The 23505-nt window shown below is 45.0% G+C and overlaps 1 protein-coding gene across 3 annotated transcripts in view; it reads right to left on the bottom strand.

Annotated features, from left to right (window-relative positions):
* TRRAP (transformation/transcription domain associated protein) overlaps positions 1 to 23505 on the bottom strand; it is a 300061-nt gene that overhangs the window by 250883 nt on the left and 25673 nt on the right. For all 3 annotated transcript variants that reach the window (XM_082261087.1, XM_082261086.1, XM_082261085.1), the window contains exons 2-9: positions 14773 to 14922; positions 14256 to 14305; positions 10444 to 10554; positions 8331 to 8435; positions 3904 to 3987; positions 3069 to 3125; positions 1523 to 1648; positions 1303 to 1380 (exon numbers count right to left, since the gene is read on the bottom strand). In XM_082261087.1, coding sequence (XP_082117213.1) covers positions 1303 to 1380; positions 1523 to 1648; positions 3069 to 3125; positions 3904 to 3987; positions 8331 to 8435; positions 10444 to 10554; positions 14256 to 14305; positions 14773 to 14872 — 711 coding nt within the window. In that variant the 5' untranslated portion in view covers positions 14873 to 14922. The remainder of the gene's footprint in view (positions 1 to 1302; positions 1381 to 1522; positions 1649 to 3068; positions 3126 to 3903; positions 3988 to 8330; positions 8436 to 10443; positions 10555 to 14255; positions 14306 to 14772; positions 14923 to 23505) is intronic.

The following is a 23505-nucleotide window of genomic DNA, read 5'->3' on the forward strand; positions in this document are numbered from 1 at the left end:
CCAAGTTCCAAATAAAAACACAAAAACAACATCCCCTGGATTGATTATTGACTGAGCCAAGGACTTTCATTGCTGTTTATCTGCTATCAGTTGCTACGGGTAACCCAGGGGAATCCAGAAAGTGTAATCCTCAGCAGTCTTCTAGGGGGCAGTGCTACAATAAAATTCCCAGATATACCTAAAACATTTATTTTTTATATGTCCCTAGTGGCTAAAATTACGATCGCTAAGGCGTTGAAAAATTCAGGGGTAGATTTATCTTCCATGAAATGAAAATTCACATGGATATGGTTAGCATAATAAAGGACACAGAGGGTCTGGAAAGCATAGATACATTGTATACAATCTTGTTCCTGAGAGCTGATACTGAAGTGGCAGTAAAGATGGACACCCGGATCCTTCTCTCTTCCCATCTTTCCTCTCCGATTCGAGTGGCACTTAAGGAAGCCTTCCCTACTATACACAATTATTCCTGTTGTAGAAAGCTATATAAGCAATCTCTATTCAAGTGACGTGTGAAATGCTTGTAGCCTAAAATAAGGATAGCTTGTCACGATGTAACCTTATTTCTTTGATGTTACATAATACATAGAATTAGGCATAATCTTGCATAGTTCTCCTTTAGATTCGTTATATATTCATTCAGGGAATGAGGTCCGGTTCACACTTATGCGAGTGTGGGAAGGCTGCGAATCCGCAGCCTGTTCCCGCATCGCACACGCACCCCCGGCAGTTCACACTGCCATATGCGATACGCTGGGGGTGTCAATGTAATCTTAACGACACCCCCAGTTTGATCGCATATCGCAGTGCGATCGTGCAGTTCGCACAGGATCGGATCGCACAAGTGTGAACCGCTGTTGCGATCCGATCCTGATGCGGCTGCCAAAAAGGGTCCCTGTGCATGTTTGGTGCGGCTGCGGTGCGAATTTAGCCATACAAACTGTATGGCTAAACTCGCACCGCACAGCCGATCGCATGTAATGTCGGAGCAGTGCGCTCCGACATTACATGCGAACCCCGCACACGCACAAGTGTGAACCGGGGCTGATAATTGTTGGAAAATGTTTTCCTTTTACTTGTATTATGCTGATATGCTTCAGGCCTCACGCACATTGGATGTTTTTTCTGCCGCTACAAGGGGAGTCAGGCGGTTTTCTTTTTTGCCTTTAAACTCCCCGGTACATTAGCCTCCGTGTTCACACAGCCACCAGAAGCTCAGAAGCTGAGCCATCACTGTGTTAAATGTGTTCAGATTTATCACTATTGATATTGAAGTATTGTGCGGAGAAATAGACTTACTTGGTACATAAGAACTACAATTATTGGCAATTCCGCCAGCACCTTCAGGGAGAGAGAGCCTTTAGGGATGATTGTGTGCTGTATAGAAACAAACAAAATCAGCAAATAGGAAGTTGAAAGTTATATGCAGAAAAGACAAACAATCATATTACTGATCAAGAAATATTTTGCTGATCTTAGGTTTTGATTTGTTTCAATCATAGTAGAACATTCCACTTACTGTTCTTGTCTCACTGTCTTCTCGCTCTGGATTTACTTTGACAACAATGGTGGAGATCATGCCGACCATTTCGGGTGCAGGAACAGTGTTTTCAGGAATCACAGGAGGGTTCTCAAAGTAGCGATTCTTTGTTTTAAAAGAGCAACAGATATTGAATAATATACACACACATATACACACATATACATATACACACACACACAGTGGCTATAAGAAGTCTACACACCCCTGTTAAAATTAGTGATCGACCGATTTCGGTTTTTCGTTGCCGATACTTTGGCCAATGCAGATCAGTATCAGCCAATATTTTTCTATATTTAAAAAAAATATTTATTTTTTTTTAGACAGGTACGTTTTGCTGTTTTGATTGCTGTCATTTTTTTTAAATCTGGCGCCAGACAGTACCCGGAAGTGATGTCACTCATGACATCACTTCCGGGTTTTTGCATGGAGACCCAATTAGAGCTGAATGTGGCTTTGATCGGGTCTTCGGCGGCTGTGCAGGCTGGTTGGCCGGATCTCCCGGTGGGACAGGAGACCCGGGCGAGCCACGGAAGGCGGCAGGAGGGGAGGGGGAGGGTGCTCTCCCGCTCCTTGTAATGACAGCCAAGCGGCTTTCTCAGCCGCATCAGTTGTCATTACAAGACAGCCGGCCATCGGCTATGGACGCCGATAACAGGGTGATGCCTCTAGCTGCAGGCATCACTCCAGTACACACACTTTCCTGAAATATCGGCAATATAGGTAACCTCCGGGGCCGATTCTGATATATCGGGAAAAGTGCATGTACTGTTACTTCATAATAAACAGTGTGTCTCAACTAATGGTCTAAAAGAAAGACTGATCAAGAGAGTAGTTGCTACTACAAGTCTGCTGTAACCCAGCTGGACACAGATTAAAAGAATTTACTACTAATTTTTTACGTTTCCAGCTCTCTCAAATAGGAAGCGACCCAAGGCAAAAAAAAAAAAAAAAAAAAAGGACAGACTTCCTGCCAAATTAAATAATGAACATCTGAGAGGAGAGGTCTAGAAGCCGTACACATTCACTGCATTCTGCAGAAAACCCAGCTGAATGGAGTCTATGGAAAGGTACCTCTTCTTAGGGTTTGAACGAATGCAATGTTGCTTTATGTTCACTCTACACACATAAGTGAAAAAGTAATATAAGACTACAGCTTTAGACCAGCAAAGGTCTAGTGCGTCTTACTCATGCAAACAAAGAGTTAAACCAAAATGGCCAGCATGCCAATGTCTGCAAGAAGCTGGGGTTCTCTGACTTCTGTACACCCATTGGGTAATGATTCCAAACACACACATATGATTTTGACATATGCTTCAGCCTGACAGCGAAGTCTAACTATGCTGAAAAAAAAAAAAAAAAGCCAAAACTAATTCTAAGCCGATCATGGGGAAAATGGAATTAGTTGGGATTCACGCATACTTAAAATATTCACTTTAATGATGTAGGTATGGTACAGAGCCCATTGTGCTGAATCTTCCAGTGAACACAAGGGGAATGAGGGAAAAACATTGAAAACACTTACCACAACTTTTGGAAGCTCTTTATAAATCTGCCGGACAAAGTCAAGGAAATGGTGAATCTAAAAGAAATAGAAACAAAACAGTTTAAAACTATCATAAAGCAGAATGTGGTAAACAAGAAGGCATTATGTGATCAAAGATAAAATGTCATACAGATTTAAAGCATATCTAAACCCAAGCACATAAACCGATAGTATTGCAGCTTACAGTCCTTAGATGTGGTGGCTGCATTAATTTACTTTTTTCACACTTTTCTTTAGTTTAACCTGGCAATCCTGCCATTAACACACTTTCTGTCCTAGAGTAACAACTGTACTGAGAAGCCTTGTCACCCTAGGACAGCGAGTGTGTTCGGACTACATAACACCCCCCCCCCCCTCTTCTCCATAACAGTCAGGGATATTTTGTAGTCCACAAAGATAGCAGGGAACAATGCTAACTGAGCAAAGGCAGAGAGTACAGGCAGTTATCAGCTCACAAGTTTTGTACCTGTTGAACAGATATAATAAAATGCTTTCAATTGTATACTTAGATGAAAAGAGAGAAAACGAGAGCCATTTGTTGTTAGAGTTTACATACACTTTAAGGATAGGTGAACTTTTATTGCATGTATTCTTTTCTACTTGCTCTACCTTTGCAATTTTACATTTGCTTGGCGCCCTTCCACCTGTGGTTGAAATCTCCAACTATCCTCCAATCTGTGTGTATCCAAAGCGTCCATTCACTTCAATAGAGCCACAGCCCTACAGATGGGCTTTCCCACTGAAGTGACAGTGACAACCTTCATAACAAAGCAACAAGCCTAATAAGCCCACATAACATGATAAAGCAAATTACCTCTTGGGTGATCGGTGGCCTGAACTGCTTGTGTAGCTCTATGATGATTCGTAAACAGATCAAAACATTCTCCTCATTTTCAATCTACAATAAAACAATAAAAACATTGATTACTTTTTATTTCTTGTGATTGTAAAGTCTAGGTTTTTTCCTATAAAAACAAGCATGTTATGTTATACTTACCTGTTCTGTTGCAGTGGTTTGCAGAGCAGCCTGGATCTCCTCTTCTCAGGTCCCTCTTCTGTGACCCTGGCCCCTCCCTCCTGGTGAGTGCCCCCACAGCCAACAGCTTGCTATGGGGGCACCGGAGCAGAGTCTCAGCTCCCTGTGTCCATTCAGACACGAAGCTGCGTTTCGGCCCCGCTCCCTCTCTCCTGATTGGCCAACTAACTTTGATTGACAGCAGCTGCAGCCAAGCGCTGCTGCTGTGTCTCAGCCAATCAGGAAGGAGAATCTCGGGCGGCTGAGACACTCGTGGACATCGCTGGACAGAGAGGGACCTCAGGTAAGTATTAGGAGGGCTGAGGGGGCTGCTGCACATCAAAGGCTTTTTTATCTTTATGCATAGGATGTGTTAAGATAAATAAAAAAAACCTTCTGACTTTACAAACACTTAAAGTTTCATTCAAAAAGAATAAAAGTTAAATAATTTAAATTTCAAATCATAACAGAGACAGCCAAGCCCGGTCTAACCTGTATTAAGTGTATAGAATGCAGCAGCCCAAAGCACAGCTGGTGGTGAACGTATTGTTCCATTCATTTTTTTTTTTTTTTTTAATGCTGGAATACTATAGTTCATTTATTCTTATTCCCCTTCTATGCGGCAGAATGCACAGCAGTCCAGGCTTGGATTATTATTAATGAAATCCACCAGCTGTTATTCACCTTAGACCAGGGATCTCCAAACTAAGGCCTTCCAGCTGTTACAGAACTACACATCCCATGAGGCATTGTAAAACTGACATTCACAGATTTGATTAGGCATGATGGGAATTGTAGTTCCTGAACAATTGGAGAGCCATAGTTTGGAGACCCCTGCCTTAGACCATCTTGTTTAAATGCTGTCATTAGGCCAAAGAAAGGACGCTCCGGATGACGGCACCCAGTGACATGCCTGGCGATTAGTGGAGCCCTCAAATGTGGATCATGTTGCGTGGGGGACACTACAGAGGCAACTGAATCACTAAGTCTCGGTTCACACTGGGACGGCTTCAAAGTCATCCAACTTTGAAGCCGCCCGCACATCGCGATTACAGTGCAGCTCGCAAACTACTTATTTATTAGAAGTCAATGCAAGCCGCTCTGAAGTCGCCCCCAAGTAGCGCAGGAACCTTTTAATAAGTCAGAGTGACTTGAGTTGCTCTGATTAGAACAGTTCCATTACACTGAATGGAGCGCGACGTGTCAGGCGACTAAGTCGTCCCAGTGTGAACCGAGCCTTAGTGCCCAATCTCATACTGCAGAACGGCCAAAGTCAGAGACCGGTGGCCACAAGCAGCTGACACAGGAGCCAGGAACTACTGCCTGTAGGCTTGCTGTACAAAGCAAGTGCAAAACTTGAAACACACTATTAAAAAGAAATCTGCTGGTGTGCTCTTCCTTTTTGGTTTGAATTCTTCTAGCAAAGGAAAGCTCTTCCTTTTAAAGCTGAGCTACAAGGACAAAGTGCATTGGAACCCACTCAGTGAAAGGGCTAAGGGCCTTTTTTGTAAATGATTGCCGCTATCCTTCTGAAAGATCAGTGGGAGTTGATTTACATTGTGGTTGATCTAGGCGTGTTATGTAACTTTCTATACTATACATTGTTGCAATTCAGTAGAGTTTTGTATGCAAATTAGTGCCAGCTGATTTCTAAGTTTTAGAATTGTTGTATGGGTTGCGGCTATCCTTCTGAAGGATCAGTGGGAGTTGATTTACATTGTGGCTGATCTGGGCGTGTTATGTTACTTTCTATACATTGATTTGCACACAAAGCTTTACTAAATTGCAACAGTTTTAGTATTTAAAGGAATTATTTTTAAACAAATTTGTAATCTTTTAAAAAAAAAAAAAAAAAACACACACAAAAATCACTAGGTGCCTTCTCGTCCTTTCCCGCACTACTTGGCGGTCCTGATGAGCTTCTAAAGCCCTTGTAAGCTTTTTGTTACCAGCAACCAATTATCAGACAATTTTTGCAAAGGACTCCTGCCCAACATGACAGAGCTCAAGCCAGGTGACTGGATTTGCAAGGTGGGGGGAATGAAGTGTTACTTAACCCAGGACCTGCATTCACTATATCTGGTCTCCCACAGTACACAGAACAAGAAAATGCAACAGTTTTGGTAAATATAAACTGCTAAATACATTTTCTCATCAGCAGTATATAGCAGTCTTGTGACTTCTATCAGTGTCTAGTTAAAGCTTGTAGGGGGAGTTTTCATTCTCCCATGATTGTCCTATGAGGATGCAGGACCCCTGACCCTCTGGACGGTGTGGATTGGCCCTGTGCTGATCCCATGCACTCTCCCAAGAAAAAAAAAAAGAAAAAACCTCCAGCAATGCTCACCAAACTGAGCATATGCACCTTGTCCCCTAGCCTCTGTACTAGGGCTGAACGATATTCGATGTAACATCGAATATCGTGCTGCGGCCGTGGGCGATATTCACATCGCCGGATCATGCGATATTGGGGACTCAGAAAAGGCAGAAGAATACAGCCGTCCCACATGTTAAGTCCGGTGTTCTGCAGCTCTCCTGACTGAGCGGTGAGCAGCACGCTGTGAGCAGCGGCACAGGGAACCAATCAAGCGTGCCTGCACACCAGATTGGTTCGCTGTGCCGCTACTCACTACGTGATTGGTTCGCTGTGCTGTGGGGCGGAAGTGTATTGTGGGGAACTGGGAGTGTGCTTACGGTGCGAAGGAGCTGCCTGGTGAAGAGGACTACAACTCCCAGCGTTACCCCCACTTCCCGCGTGTCCGTCTGCCCCCATCCAGAGAGATTCCCCCCCCCCCCCCGACTTCACAGCCCGATCATGAGGAACAAACAGAAGAGGCGGAGGGAGCGCACCTGGGCCGAGGCTGCCAAGAAGGTACCAAATAAGGAGGGGAGGCGACTGTACCATGTACACCAGGAAGAGGTGGGTAATATCGCAATATATATCATTGGGGAACAAATATCGCAATGTGATTTTTTTCCCAATATCGTGCAGCCCTACTCTGTACTATCTGGAGATGGTTTGGGGACTCTGGAAGCAGGAGAGGATCAGAGGAGACAAGATTAAACAGCCACTTTACACAACGCAGAAGATTAATCCCTTAGGTTCCACAGTGAGTATAACAAGCATGCTTTACTGCATGTACAGACTGATTTTACCGTTGTGGGTTTCGCAACACTAAGTTCATCACATAACCGGAAGTACAGAATTCTTACTAGCCCTTTTCACTACCATAAAAGTGTTTGAGCAGCTGTAGGGCCAACCCAATTGCTTTTACTTAACAAATGATCGTCCGCTGCAAAAAAAAAAAAAAAGAAAGACAACGAGCTCATGAACGTAGCTGCTGCCATGGCCTTGTTTTACCCATCTCAAGTCAAAGGCGTTTTAAAAAAAAGGCTGAAGGACAATAAGTGGAGAAATTCCTTTTTTTTATAGCTTATAAATCAGATTTGTCAGAGAGAAAAGTTTTCCTTTAACCCAAGTTTTAGACAATCAGCTCTAGAGAAAGAAAAAAAAAAAAACAAAGAAAAAAAATTGTAGTCTCCCTTTAAAGGTAGCCATATAAAGGAAAGAACATCCTTTGATTCCCGTATCTACTCAAATCATTCAGTGTTGATGGTGAATGCCTCCTACAGCACTATTGTGTATTGTTGGTGGGGGAATTGCAGGGAACCTTCCTGGCCAGCAGAACACACTTATTACCGCTAGTGGCAAGAGCCGCTGCTGGCAGTAATCACATGCAAAAAATTTGACAGGCTGGTTGTACCAAAGTCGATGGATTGACTTTGGTACAATCAGCATGCTCACATATATATCAAATCTCGATCCATATATGGCCAAATTAAGCATGTGGATGGAGATATTTAAACTGCCAGCTATTGTATTTAAGCAGCAATGGCACTAGTGGCTGCGTAAATATCCGAACAGTGACTGCATCTGATAGGATGTAGTCACGGTTTGGCTTATTTTTTACCCGGTCTGGGTGGTACTTGCAGGGCCACCAACGCCTCAAATGTAACCTGATTCAGCCATAAATCAGTCAAAATTCAAACCATCTATGGCCAGTCTCAGTGTGTTTCCTCTTGGACACCGTTCTAGACACTTCATTAAAAGCATGAGCTGCATAGAATTCAAATTAGGACTGCTGGCACAAAGTACAACATAATAGCTATTTAACTAAAAAGAGACACATATTCCTCAAAAAGAAATACCATTTCTATGACCTTACCTCCAGGAAACGAAACATGACAGACAGAACATTTTTGGTGTGAGGGCGGAGGTGTTCGTTAGTGGGGATCCGGTGGATTATTTCTAGAACTAACTTACGCAATTGCTGTAACAAAACAAAAATATAAAATGAATACAACATAGTTAGAAGAAACATAAGAAAATGAAATAGTTCTCACTAACCGCATCACTGAGGAGTGGAGAAAGAGACAAGGAACTTTAAATGTGCCTTCATCCAAGAGTCAACAATTGTTAAAAAGTAGCCATCTTTATTTTAAGACATAAACAAATAACATCTTAAAAACCACTGAAATAAATTATAATATATGCATTTCTGGACAAACTGAAAATGTTGCAGTATGTGATAAATAATCCGATTTTGTCCACAAAAGATAATCGGGCAGGATCAACGCGTTTTGCTATTAACGCCTAATGAGGATCCGTGCCAGCAACAAAGAAGCTTCACAGAATAAAATTGGAATAGTTTAGAACACAATTAAAGTATAATATTTAAACAAAAAAATTACAACAAATGAAAGCTTATAAAAAACATTGGAGAGAGAGGGAAAGAAAAAAAATGTTCTCCATAAGCTTTCATTAGTAATCATTAGTTGGAATTTTTTTAAAATTATTATACTTGAATTGTGTTCTAATCTATTCCAATATGTGCAGCTTCTTTGTTCCTTGTTGCTGGCACGGATCCTGATGAAGCATTAATAGTGAAACGCGTTGATCCTGCGTGCTTATCTTTTGTGGACAGAAGCGGATTATGTATCACATACTGCAACAGCTTTTCAATTTGTTCAGAAATGCATTTATTAGACTTTATTTCTGTGGTTTTAAAGATGTTATTTTTTTCTGTGTCTTAAAATAAAGATGAATACTTTTTAGCAATTGTTGACTCTTGGATGACGGCACATTTAAAGTCCCTTGTCTGACTCTCCATTCCTCTGTGGTATGGTCAGACAGAACTATTTCATTTTCCCATGTACCTTTTAGAGGGATGTAGCCTATAATAGTGCATTTCTGACTTCATCCACATGATTGTTTCATGTAAGAAGCAACATCGCATTCCAGGTCAGCCTATAACGGCTTACAGAGAGACAGCAATCAGATCTTATCAGTTTACCTTTCAGCACCCTTTGTGAACTCTTATTAAAAAACAAACACACAGCTCACACATCAGCAACTTTCACTGCGCGCACACACTCACACATACACACCAAGAGTCACATCTTTTGGGCTCAAGTTTGATAATCTCATCATTTTGCTATTTAGTTGGAATGGCCAATATCAGATTCTTTCATTCTGTGAAGTTTAGAATACACACGTATTGTATTGTTAAGGTCTAAGGCCAGTCATAGATGCCTCATTTTTTATTTTTCAAATCAGCCAATCATCAGGGGGGAACGGGTTCCCCTATTCGCACATACGAGGTGGATGGAGGAATCCCCCTGCTGCGTCATAGGATTCTGACAGAGGAACTCCTCTGCTGTCCGAATACACTGATCAGAGGCTGCAGCTGGCTGATGGAAAAAGGTTTTCCAACAGTCCCATTCAACATTCATTATATAGATTTCTGTCGAGCAGAAACGGCCATAGATGGATCGAAATTCGTCTGGTCTCTGCTGAACTGGCCAAAATTTCAATCCATCTATTGGCAGCATAAGAGTGTTATGCATTTGAAAACTGTGACAGTTATCAGCACAGGCATTACTTAAAGAAAATGGTTATGGGAAACTGTTAAATCAGTGGGTTTGGTTCAGCTTTAACCCTGGTTCACATTTATGCAAATCTAAAGCGGTTCAGATGCATTCCAGAACGCATAGATTTGCATGCCAAGTGAAATAACATTGTTTTCTATGACGGCTGCGATTCGGATGCTTGTTTAGTGTGGTGCAATTTTTAAACGCCATAACTATCAAAATTGCAGTACAATCGCAGCTGTCAAGCACAAATCGCACTCCAAACAGCATAAAAATTGCACGGCATAGCACCACATCCAGTGTGAACATAGGCCTTAATATAAAACATATAAGAGTAGCCTGATGCAACATGGTCACTGTTAGTTGAGTTGGACAATTATGTAATAGCACATTCATTCTAAGGATTACCTGTGCCGGTTTCTCCTGTAGGAACTGGACTTCCCCATCTTGTAGGAAGGTTAGAAAGCGTGGGATAATATGCTCCAGGAAGGTGGAATACTGGGCTGATGTAGTGACATTCTAGGGGGGGAGGGGGAACAAACAAAAGCCTATAAGAACAAAACACCTTAAACTGCACGCAGGCCAAGACTATGGACAGTAAAAGCGATTTACATCTTCTTAACAAGTGAAAGAGCTGTCATCTGTTGTTATTGTAAAATTATTTTTTAAAGATCAAAACAAAGAACACATTTTTCCCCAATACTTGTAGAAACTGAGGTGGATGAGGGGAGTTTTTACTGCTTGTTCAAAACATTTAAAGTGGTTATCCAACTTATTGTTACTACAATCCTCTCCGTTATAATAAATGCTGTACCCCACTGTAGGTGTTATCTAAAAAATCCACCGATAAATACCTTATTTTATAGCGCTAATCGACGGTCACGTGACAGGCTGTCTCTCTTCTCTCCAGGTCTGACAGCAAAGCAGCGGGCAGGGCCGAGATTCCCCTACTGACGTCAGCCGGGAGGAGGAGAGGATAGTAGGAAAGAGATGGCCGGTCACGTAACCACAGAGCAGCGCAAAAAAATAAGGTACTTATCGGCAGATTTTTAGACAACACATACAGTGGGGCACAGCATTTATTAGAACAGAGGGGATTGTAGTAACAACAAGTTATACCAGCAGGTAGGGGGGACAGCACTGGTACGAGCTGCCAGGGAGGGAGGGGAGAGCAGGGCTGCGAATGACGGAAGCATGTAAACTGACCACGGTGTCAGGGCTCAGCAGCCATGATAAACCTTGGTCAGTTTACAGAAGGGAGGGTATAGCCAGGCAGGATCAGTAAGTTATTTCAAGTGATACAGGGGGCCAAATGACACAGCACAAGCACTGTGCTGTATAATATGCTTTAAGGAAACCGGATCCAAATTTCTTTTTTTTTTTTTTTTTTTTTTTAAGTTAACAAACACGAATACTTTAGTATGCATAGGACTGCCAAAGGTTTACTTTAATAAGCAATCCATAATCACAAACTCTAGTACCTTACAGAGGCTCTGTCATTAGAAAAGTATAGGGACTACCAATGTTGCCTTCTCTTGAGAATGATAATTGGTTTAGCGGTGTCTGGATTCATTACTTCCGAGTCACTAACCCAGAACAAGCATACTGTAAATGGATGTCAGAACTATTTTGAACTTGTTCCAGGTCAGAAACTCAGCACTGAAGCCCAAGAGTCAATAAGACAGATAGAAAATGAACACATTTTCACATAGGAAAGGTCAGCAACAAGGGGATCCAGGGGGGCCACCCTATCCTATAAAACACTAAGCACGTGGTACCCATCAACTTGCTTTTATTAATGAGAAAATCCAAAGTACCTACATCAGAAAAGAATAGTGCGGGAGCACTTGTTTTAGTCTAGAAAAGGCAAATTCCAATAACAGCACCACACAATGAAAGGATGGAACCATTTAACAAAAAGGCTTTATAAGTGAAAATCTAAAGAAATTCAGTCATCAGACTACACATTTTTACAGCAGTTTAATATAATTTGTTTTTTTTTTTAAATTAAAGTGGTTGTAAACCTCAGATATGAAATATGAACAAAGCATGTTCCTCTACAGTGTGTACTTGTCTCTGTTGTCTGTAGGAGTCACTTCTGACAAGTTTTCTTAACACCAGGAGAAAAATGGTGACAGGGGAGGAACCTCCAGCCGATTGACAGCCTCAGCTCAGTTCTGGTGTGATGTGTGGAGCTTAGTAAAATCTGCACTTTGAACAGATGTAGAGGAGAAGACAGCAGATAAACAGGTACAACTTATATAGGAGGATTGGTTTCATCTCTGTGCATCACCTGGGGCCAGTAACTTTACTGGGTATATGTACAGGTTTACAACCACTTTATATTGCCTGGATTCTTAGCTTTCCAGGTGGCCTCTGCTGCTCCTTCACTCAGCCTCTACATTATATGTAATAGATGATGAAGCTGTTTGCAGAACAGCTTCCAGACACATCCTCAATATATGCAAACTAATAGTTATCAGGCTATGATTAGGAGCCATTTCTTCTACACACATCCTCAGGACATAGGTAAAATGACAGGTTTCAGGGAAACTACTCCTGAACAGTGACACCATATGTTAAACAGCCTTGAATCTGTGATTAGCATGTGATGAGCAGCAAACAGTCTCAAGGCATGTAACTAACAGTGCTGAGGCTGTGTTCCAGAGATGCTCTACTGTACATGGCCCCAGGGTATGTAATGGGCTGAGGCTGTGTTCCAGAGATGCTCTACTATACATGGCCCCAGGGTATGTAATGGGCTGAGGCTGGGTTACAGAGATGCTCTACTGAACATGGCCCCAGGGTATGTAATGGGCTGAGGCTGTGTTCCAGAAATGCTCTACTGTACATGGCCCCAGGGTATGTAATGGGCTGAGGCTGTGTTACAGACATGCTCTACTGTACATGGCCCCAGGGTATGTAATGGGCTGAGGCTGTGTTCCAGAGATGCTCTACTGTACATGGTGCCAGGGTATGTAATGGGCTGAGGCTGTGTTCCAGAGATGCTCTACTGTACATGGCCCACCGGGTATGTAATGGGCTGAGGCTGTGTTACAGAGATGCTCTACTGAACATGGCCCCAGGGTATGTAATGGGCTGAGGCTGTGTTCCAGAAATGCTCTACTGTGCATGGCCCCAGGGTATGTAATGGGCTGAGGCTGTGTTCCAGAGATGCTCTACTGTACATGGCACCAGGGTATGTAATAGGCTGTGTTCCAGAGATGCTCTTCTGTACATGGCCCCAGGGTATGTAATGGGCTGAGGCTGTGTTCCAGAGATGCTCTACTGTACATGGCCCCAGGGTATGTAATGGGCTGAGGCTGTGTTACAGAGAAGCTCTACTGTACATGGTGCCAGGGTATGTAATGGGCTGAGGCTGTGTTCCAGAGATGCTCTACTGTACATGGCCCCCGGGTATGTAATGGGCTGAGGCTGTGTGCAGAACTGCTCTCTAACACATTCTAAGTATATGTCAGGCTCTTCTGAGGAAATCTAACAGACAACTTGCGGGCTCAAAACTAACATTTTGATCAACGTTTTTGAAAACTTCTTATACTGCATATGCATAAACAGTAGAGCTGCACGATTAATCGTATGAAAATCGCGATCTCGATTCAACCCCCTTGACGATCTAAACCTGACATATTCTCGATTCTTTGCATAGCTGAGGGAGCAGAGAAAACAGCTGTGGAAAACTCCCAGTAACTATAAACAAAATGATTACATTGTATCTTTTCCTTCCCTCTGCCAGGGAGAAAGGAAGTTTAACCTCTTAAAGACTAGACCTTTTTATGACACTTGTTGCTTGCAAGTTTAAAATCATTTTTTTTTGCTAGAAAAGTACTTAGAACCCCCAAACATTTTATATATTTTTTTAGCAGAGACCCTACAGAATAAAATGGCGATTGTTGTAATATTTTATGTCACACTGTATTTGCGCAGCAGTCTTTCAAACGCAATTAATAAACTTTAATGAATAAAAAAAAAACGTAACAGTAAAGTTATCCCAATTTTTTTTGTTACACAGAGAATCGTGAGAGAATCGTGATCTTTATTCCAAGCTAAAAAATCGTGATTCTCATTTTGGCCAGAATCGTGCAGCTCTAATAAACAGCGCAATAAATGGACATACATACATTAAGCGATTGACATAGAGCAATAATGCAAAGACAGCATGCCAGCCAGTGCCCCAGTTACACCAGTAGACTAATACATACCTCAAAGTTTTCACTGACTTCCTGCATCATTTTCAACTTTGTTTCATCAGCTGATATATGCAAAAAACAACAAAATATTAATAAAACAAGAAAAGTGTGCAGGAAACAGGACAATCGCTCCATTTCAATACCAAACATGACTGACTTTCATGCATAGCTAGCGCTGACACTTTGTGGCTTGAAAGTCATGCTGTCTCTAGCTGAAATATACAGCATTTAAATCTACACATCAAATACAATTTAGATTTGGCTGCAAATGTTTATGGATTCTAGCTAGCTGGCTCCTGAAACAGGTAATGGTCCTACACAAGTTGTCTCCTAAGAACAATAACCTTGATACAGCTGAAAGCATTTGGTTTGTTGGAATTTGGTAATGTCCCGAATAGTTCAGAAAGCCAATAATAAAAACCAACAGATGTGCTCATTCAATTGCCCTATTTGAATGTTTGATCTTCATGCTGGGTTCATACAATCCTGACTCTACAAATGTACACTATGACATATTCAAGATACGTACGAGTGTTGACATCTGTCAGAGCAGCCACAAACTGGAGGTATTTCTTCATTAGGGTGGTCTGGTCCACCACTGTGGGCCCCGTTGGAGGTACGAATGCCATTTTCAGCTTTTGTTAATATCACTTAGGTGAGCGTAGATATTTCATTCCACCTGTGAAAAAAAAAAAAAATGGTGATTAGATCCCACATTAACACATATCCATCCATGTGATTCTACTAACATATCATGATTTAATACACATCTCTGGCTTTATAATCCGAAAAATGCAAAAAGCTGTTCAGCACTCCTATGCTAAACTTTGCTTGAGAAGAAAAGTTCTCTCAGCTGGGGGCATCAAGTCAAAGAATTTTAGGCCCCTTTCACACATTCACACATGCTGTCCGTTTGTCCGTTTTTCATCCATCCGTTGACGGATCAATGCATCTCTATGTAAAAACGGATGACAACGGATGATCCGTTAACATCCGTTTTCATCCGCTTCCGGCAATGTCCACTTTTTTGAACGGATGAATGCCCTATTGGACGAAAACAGATGACAATGGATGAAAAACAGATGACAACGGACGAAAAACGGACGGAAAACTGATACATTTTGACGTTACTAAACTGATGAACTGAACGGACCGTATGTGTGAAAGGGGCCTTATACAGGCCAACATGGGTCAAATTCCAAATCAATTTCTTTTACAAAAATCAGGAATTTTGTGCGTTTTGTATTTCGATGGTGCCACCATTGATTTCAAACTTCGACCAACCAAGCTTTCGATTTTACCTCATGTTGCTACAGAAAATACATTTTGTGGCTGGGAATCTTCTTTTCTTTCCAGGTCACAGCTCATGCGCGATTATTATTCGATTCTATTTCTCGCACAACTTCCATCATTAATAAGAAATTTGTTTTTCAAAAAATTTCCAACATGCCCAATTACTCAAATTCGATGGCCGCACAAAAATCAGCTGTTGCTGGTGCGAAATTTGAACTGAAAAGTCTAGTTAAGATTTTCGAAAGAAAATGATTTGAGGATTCGACCCAAGTATGGCCAGCCTTAGCAAGATGAACTGGCCCATACAAAAGATCAGAAAAATATAGGAGAAATACTGTTTACAAAGCGATCGTACGATAACCTGATCGTTAGTACACAGATTTTGAAATGAATGAGCAAAATATGAAAAATCTGTGCAATATCTATTGGTTCCACAATACTGAGACAGAATGCTGCAATGCGATCAGTGGGGCTCTATCTGTGTATGGGGTGCTAGATAAATAAATAAAAATATAACTAATAAATCCAAACCTATAGTGCAAATGCAATATAACTCTCCGAAGTGTCAGAATTATCGCCTGGTATTTTGACAATTAATATTTGTAAATATCAAAAAAGTGCTAGTGCATTAAATCCAATGTGTTTGTATAAAAGTGATACTGTGCCATATATTGTGCAATATGCAAAAAAAAAAAAAAAAATAATAATAAATTTGACAAAAAGTTCTCTGTAAACCTGCAAAGCAAAAAGAGCCATGCAGGTTTACAGAGTACTTTTTGTTGAAATAATTTTTTTTTTTTTTTTTTGCATATTGCACAATATATGGCACAGTATCACTTTTATACAAACACATTGGATTTAATGCACTAGCGCTTTTTCGGTATTAACAAATATTAGTTGTCAGAATAACAGGTGATAATTCTGACACTTAGGGTCCTTTCACAGGGTCCGCATTCCGTTGCGGACCGTTCTCTGCTCAGTGGGGATCGATCCGCCGATCCCCGCTGAGCCGGCGGATGACAGCTCCGTCTCCGCACTTTGTGTGGAGAGGGAGGTGTAAGAGCCCCGCTGATCTCCATGGGGAATCAGATGAGAGCAGACCGCCTTTCCGCTCTCATCCGATCCGATCCCCTGGACGGATGGAAAATAGGGTTTCCATCCATCTGGATTTCACGGACAGGATCGAATGCGGATGGCAGCGGGTGTCAGCGCACATATCACCGCTGACATCCGCTGCCCCATAGGCAGGCATGGAGGATCCGATCAGGTCTGCCTAAAAACTGACAGGCGGATCTGATCGGACCGCCCTTGTGAAAGGACCCATAGGAGAGTTATATTGCATTTGCACTATAGGTTTGGATTTATTAGTTATATTTTCTTATTTATTTATTTATCTAGCACCCCATACACAGATAGAGCCCCACTGATCGCATTGCAGCATTCTGTCTCAGTATAGTGGAACCAATAGATATTGCACTGATTTTTCATATTTTGTTAATCTATATATAGGTTTACCTATAGTTGATAAGCAGCATTTCTTAGTATTCAGTTTAGGTAAATTTCTCCATCTCAGAAATCCTTAATGCGCCAGATCCCTTTATTACTATACATTTTCCATTATTATCTGCTCGGACCAGCACAAACCGTTACCAGATCGTACAATTTTAGTTTAATCAGTACATTTGTCATTTGAAAATACAATACAAATAAATACAGTACAGCAGGGCTCAACATTTAAAGTTCTGAGCTACTAGCCAGGCCTTAAGAGGTACTTGCCACTTGATGTCCCACCCAACCCCTACCCTGCCCCGCCTCTAATTCTACCCCTAAACATGCCATTATAAATGATCTCATGAAATGACACTGTTAAAATGTTCCACTGCACAAGTGTGAACAAGCCCTTGCATCAGTGTCCTCGGTCCAGTCCCCACCCTTCAAATCACAGACCCAACTTTTACATCAGCGTCCTCAGTCCCCTTTCACAGCACATCCCCCCCCCCCCCTTTTACACCACAGACTGCCCGATTACAGACCCAACAGAGACCTCCCCTTTACAGCCCATCCCATCACAGCCTGACCCATCACAAACCTCCCCATTTACAGGCCATCCCATCACAGACCCTCAATTTTACAGCCCATCCCATTACAGACAACCCCCCCCCCCCCCAATCACAGATCCCCCTCCCCATCACAGATCCACCCCTGACCCCCCCCCCCAATCACAGATCCCCCCCATCACAGACCCCTCTCCATCAAAGATCCACCCCAGACTCCCCCCCCCCCCCAATCACAGATCCCCCCCATCACAGACCCCTCTTCAGTCCACCCTCAATATTATAGACTGCCCCTTACTTAAAATCTTAGCACTCCCCCCACCTTATTATTCACAAAAGATGGGAAGCATGGCACGTCCGGACAAAGAGGAGGACTTTTCATGTGAAAGGCGGGTGATTGGCTGCTAGGCAGCGGTCCCAGCAATCACCCACTTAACTTGAAAAGTCCCGCTCTTTGTCCGAACCTGCAATGCTTCCTGTTTTGTGTGAATAAGGTAGGGGAGGGGAGTGCTGCGATCTTATGGAAGGGACAGACCTGCAAAGCTTGCTGGGCCAGGAGGAAACTGTACTGTTTTTTTGTTTTTAAATGATAGAGCCAGATAGACTTGTGTCTTTTTTCAACCTCACTAACTACAGTATTTCACAAAAGTGAGTACACCCCTCAAATTTTTGTAAATATCTTATTATGGGTCCTTTCACACTGTCCGCATCCCCCGGTGGACTCCGTTCTGCTCAGCGGGGATTGATCCGCCAATCACCGCTGAGCAGGCGGATGGCAACTTCGTCTCCGCTCTGTGTGCGGAGCGGTCAGATTCGTGCTGTCCTCTATGGGGGAATCGGATAAGAACAGACCGCTAGTCCATTCTCATCCGATCCCATCTGATCCAATCCTATGTACGGATGGAAAAACGGAATTTTTGTAAAATCTTACCTGTAAAATTCCTTTCTCTGAGTCCTCCGACAGTCGCCGCCTCTTCATATTCGTCACATATGGGGTATTAGACTTTGCTCCGAAGGAGTAGCTAGGCAACAGAATATGTTAACAATAAAGCTTTAACATATCCCACCCTCAAGGGGTGGTCCCCTCAGTCAATACCCTCCTACTTCCTGCAACCATATCTCAGTTTTAGTGGAATAGCAGTAGAGTATACATTCAAACCCCAAAAGAGGGGCGGGGGCGGCGACTGTCGGAGGACTCAGAGAAAGGAATTTTACAGGTAAGATTTTACAAAAATTCCGTTTTCTCTTACGTCCTCCGACAGTCGCCGCCTCTTCATATTCGTCACATATGGGGACGTCCCAAAGCAGTGCAAACATGAGGGGTGGGAAACGCATCCGCGCCGAAAGGCAACGCAGTCTCCACATCAAAGAAAGGAACCTTACCAAAGGAAGGAAACCAGCTGGGCAACAGCAAAAATAAGTGCTCAACAGGAGCAACAACCCAGGAAAAGACAAAAAACCAGGGGATACAAAACTTATCCCAACAGCCAGGAGTCCCCAACAAGGGACCCTAGGGAACAGCCGCACTAAGAACCTTGCGGCCAAAGGAAGCATCCGCCGATGCCTGAACATCTACTTTGTAGAATTTTGTGAAAGTGTGTACGGTCGACCAAGTCGCCGCCTTACACACCTGGGCTACAGAAGCCCCATGACGACAGGCCCAAGACGTACTCAGAGATTCAGTAGAGTGCGCCTTCACAGGCACAGGGGGAACCTTCCCCTGCAAGGCATAGGCCTGTTCAATGGTCTGTCTGATCCATTTGGCAATGGTAGAGGCGGAAGCCGCCATGCCCTTCCGAGGACCCTCTGGAAGAACAAACAAGGAGTCCGTCTTTCGAAAAGACTCAGTCGATTTAAGGTAAACCCTAATCGCCCGAACAACATCCAGAGAATGCAATCTCACCTCCTTTGGATGTTTAGGCTTCGTGCACAACGAAGGCAAAACAATATCCTCGTTAAGATGGAATTCCGAAACTCGTTTCGGCAGAAAAGAAGGATTAGGTCGCAAGACCACCTTATCCAAATGAACAACCAGGTACGGAGACTTGCAGGACAAAGCCGCCAGTTCCGACACTCTGCGAGCCGAAGTGATCGCCACCAAAAAGGCGACCTTTTTGGACAACATAGACAACGAGATCTCCCTGATCTGTTCAAAAGGAGCACGTTGTAACACAGACAGGACTAGATTCAAGTCCCAAGGGGGCAAAGGATCCCTCCTAGGAGGAACCAGATGCCGCACACCCTGAATAAAAGTGCCAACCAAGGAGTTGGAAGCCACGGGACGTTGAAACAGAACGGCCAGCGCAGACACCTGACCCTTTATCGTAGCCAGCGCCAAACGCTGATCGACACCCGTCTGAAGGAAAGACAGCACACGGGAAACCGAGTACGTGCGGGGTGAAAACCCCCTGGACTCACACCAGGCAAAATAGGCCTTCCAAGTACGGTAATAAACCTTTCCCGAGGAAGACTTCCTCGCGTTGATCAAGGTATGAACAACCTCTGGAGAGAGACCCTTCACCTTCAGGACCTCGGTCTCAACAGCCAGGCCGTCAAAGCCAGCGACTGTAAAGCAGGATGGTAAATCGGTCCTTGAGACAGTAGATCGTCCCGAAGAGGCAGACGCCAGGGGGCGTCGACCGCCAGATTCACGAGGTCTGCGTACCAGGACCGGCGAGGCCAGTCCGGTGCCACAAGAATCACCGTGCTGCGTTCCGAGTGTAACCTGCGAAGGAACCGGGACAGCAACTGGATCGGTGGAAACGCGTACATCAGCCTGTACTGATGCCACGGGGCCACTAACGCGTCCTACGCGTCTGCCCGAGGGTCGCGCGTCCTTGCCACGAACCTCTTCACCTTGTAGTTGAGGCGAGACGCGAACAGGTCCACATCTGGAAGACCCCACTTCGCGCACAACATCTGGAAGACAGCCGGGTGGAGAGACCATTCCCCCTGATCCAGGGTCTGGCGGCTCAGATAGTCCGCCTGCCAGTTCTCCACTCCCGGAATGTGAACCGCCGTTATCGCCGGGACATGAGTCTCGGCCCAAGACAGAATGTCGGCCACTTCTCGAGCCACACGGGCACTCCTGGTGCCCCCTTGGTGGTTGATGTAGGCCACCGCCGTGGCATTGTCCGTCTGCACCCGAACCGGGCAGCCCTGCAGCCGGTCCGTCCAGCGATGAAGACAGAGCCTTATCGCACGCAATTCCAGAATGTTGATCGGGAGGGAAGACTCCCCCTCCGACCAGGTCCCCTGGGCGGACAGAACGCCCAGAACACCACCCCAGCCCGACAGGCTGGCATCCGTGGTGATTATCGTCCACGAGATCGGACGAAACGACTTGCCCCCGGACACCAACGGGGACTGGAGCCACCACAGAAGGTTTTCCCTGGTGCGATGACTCAACGAGATCTGAAGATCCAGAGATTGAGGTCGCCCGTCCCACTTGGACAAGATCTCCGCCTGGAGACCCCGCGTGTGAAACTGCGCGAAAGGAATCGCCTCGAAAGCCGAGACCATCAATCCCAGACATCTCATACACGTCCGCAGAGACGAGTTCGGAACGTCCCTGAGGGACCTGACTTCCTCCTGAAGAGTCCTGAGTTTGTCTTCCGGCAGGAAGACCTTCGCCTGCACCGAGTCCAGTATCATTCCCAGATAGGGAAGACGAACCGACGGACTCAGTGTCGACTTTGGAACATTTATCGTCCAACCGAACTCCTGCAGAGTTTGCATCGTGACAGACAGGTCCTTCTCCAGACCCTGACTGGTCGCAGACCGAATCAGAATGCCGTCCAGATACCCCAGGACAGAAATGCCCTGGGCTCTCAATAATGCCAGAACCGGTGCAAGCACCTTGGTGAAGACCCGCGGAGCCGAGGCGAGCCCAAAGGGCAACGCCACGAACTGGTAATGATCCTCCGCAATGGCAAATCGAAGGTATCTCTGATGACCCTCGAATATGGGGATGTGAAGATACGCATCCTTCAAATCGATGGAGGCCATGAATTCCCCCGGAACCAGGGCAGCCACCACCGAGCGCAGGGATTCCATGCGGAACTTGCGAACCCGCACAGAGCGGTTCAGAGCTTTCAAGTCCAGTATCGGACGAACCCTGCCCTCCTTTCTGGGCACGGTGAACAGATTGGAATAAAACCCCCGAAATCTGTCCCGATGAGGTGCAGATCCCGCAGGCGCTCTGGAGACAGTTGTAGATTTGAGGGAAAAAATCTGCTCTCTGGCCGAGAGAGAAACTCGATCTTGTAACCAGATCGAACGATTTCCAGAACCCATCTGTCCCGCACACGGGCCAACCAGGGCTGAAGAAAACCGAGCAAGCGTCCCCCCACCCCAAAACTGGGTGAGGGCGCCCCTTCAGGCCGAACTGTTATGGGCCGCAGGTCCGGATTGGCCGGACTTCTGTTTCCCAGACCAGGGTTTCTTCTGAGAGCCCTGGCCCTTGAACGGTTTGCCCTTGTAGTGCGGCCGAAAGGCACGAAAGGACCCCTGAGGGGGCCGAAAATGAGCATGCTTCTTCCCAGAAGCCCCCTTAGCCTTGGGGAAATGGGGCAAGAGAGTGCTCTTACCCCCGGTAATCCCCTTAATCAACACATCCAGGGACTCCCCAAAAAGGCGAGACCCATCATAAGGCAGATTGGCTAAGGTTTTACGTGAAGATTGGTCCACCGACCAACATTTCAACCAAACCAGGCGGCGAGACAACACCGCCACGCTGTGCACACGCGCGGCCAACGGAATCAGGTCCAGGTCCGCATCACACAGATACATGACGCCCTGGTGGATCTGATCCACCATATCCAGGGTCGCCGCCGAGGCCGAATCGGCCACTAGGACGCGCCTAAGCATCTGCGTCCAACTTGCGATCGCCTGGGCCGCCATGAGAGAAGCAAACAGAGCCTTAAGCATAGAACCCGTAACAGAATAAGTATGACGGGCAAGAGACTCCAGTCTCCTATCCGTGGCATCACGGAAAACAGGGGATCCCTCTGCAGGGATCGCAGTGGCTTTGTTCAAAACCGCAATAGCATGATCCACTGGCGGAGGCACACACCACCGTTCATCAGTGGCAGGCGAGAAAGGATAACGCAGCTTAAATTTACTTGGTACCGCAAAAGGCTTGCGCAAATCGCGCCATTGGTCCTTAACAGCGCGCTGAAAATCAGCATTGCAGGGAAAAACCTGCGGCGTCCTGCGTTTTCTCTGCGTCCCATAAGCCGCCAAGGCAGCTGGGGGACACACCTCGTCCTGCAAACGTAGCGTCTGCTTAATGGAAGCAATCAACTCATCCATGATTGCAAGCTCTTCAGGCGAGCCAGGGGGAGAATTATCAACCCCCTCAACTTCAGCCTCTACCTCAGACCCCACTAGATCAAGAGAGGAGCGGGACCCCGATAGGGGGGTCCCCGCCAGAACAGCCCCATCACCTTCACCCTCAGAATCAGAGGACAGAGCAACTCTGGGCCGTTTAGTAGATTGAGCAGCCACCAGCATTTGCACCTGTGCAGCAAGGCCAGCCACAATAGTGGCCAAATCCCCCCCTGGGGGGGAAACAGCGGTCCCCTGGCTTTCCACCAATACTGTGGGAAACTTGCCCTCCTGAGAATCCATTGCCCCTGTATGCCAGACAACCAAGGGTTAACTGCCCCCTTACAGCAAGCGCGGCAAGCGCAGCCCACCGCACCACACTCAGGCACAATGAGACCCCCACAGGGAATATACAGACTGAATACAGGCAATGGAACACAGGAATAGAAGGATAAAACCTGAGGAGACTCCGCCGCTGCTGCTGCCTCGATCGGTGCTTCCAGGAGAGAGGAAGTGATGCTGCCAGGGCGCTCTATGTAAGCCTATGGAGGCTACAAGAAAATGGCCGCCGTGCATGTAAACCATGC

This window comes from Pelophylax lessonae (assembly GCF_965119305.1).
Source record: "Pelophylax lessonae genome assembly, chromosome: 6".
In the NCBI taxonomy this organism is placed as follows: Eukaryota; Metazoa; Chordata; class Amphibia; order Anura; family Ranidae; genus Pelophylax; species Pelophylax lessonae.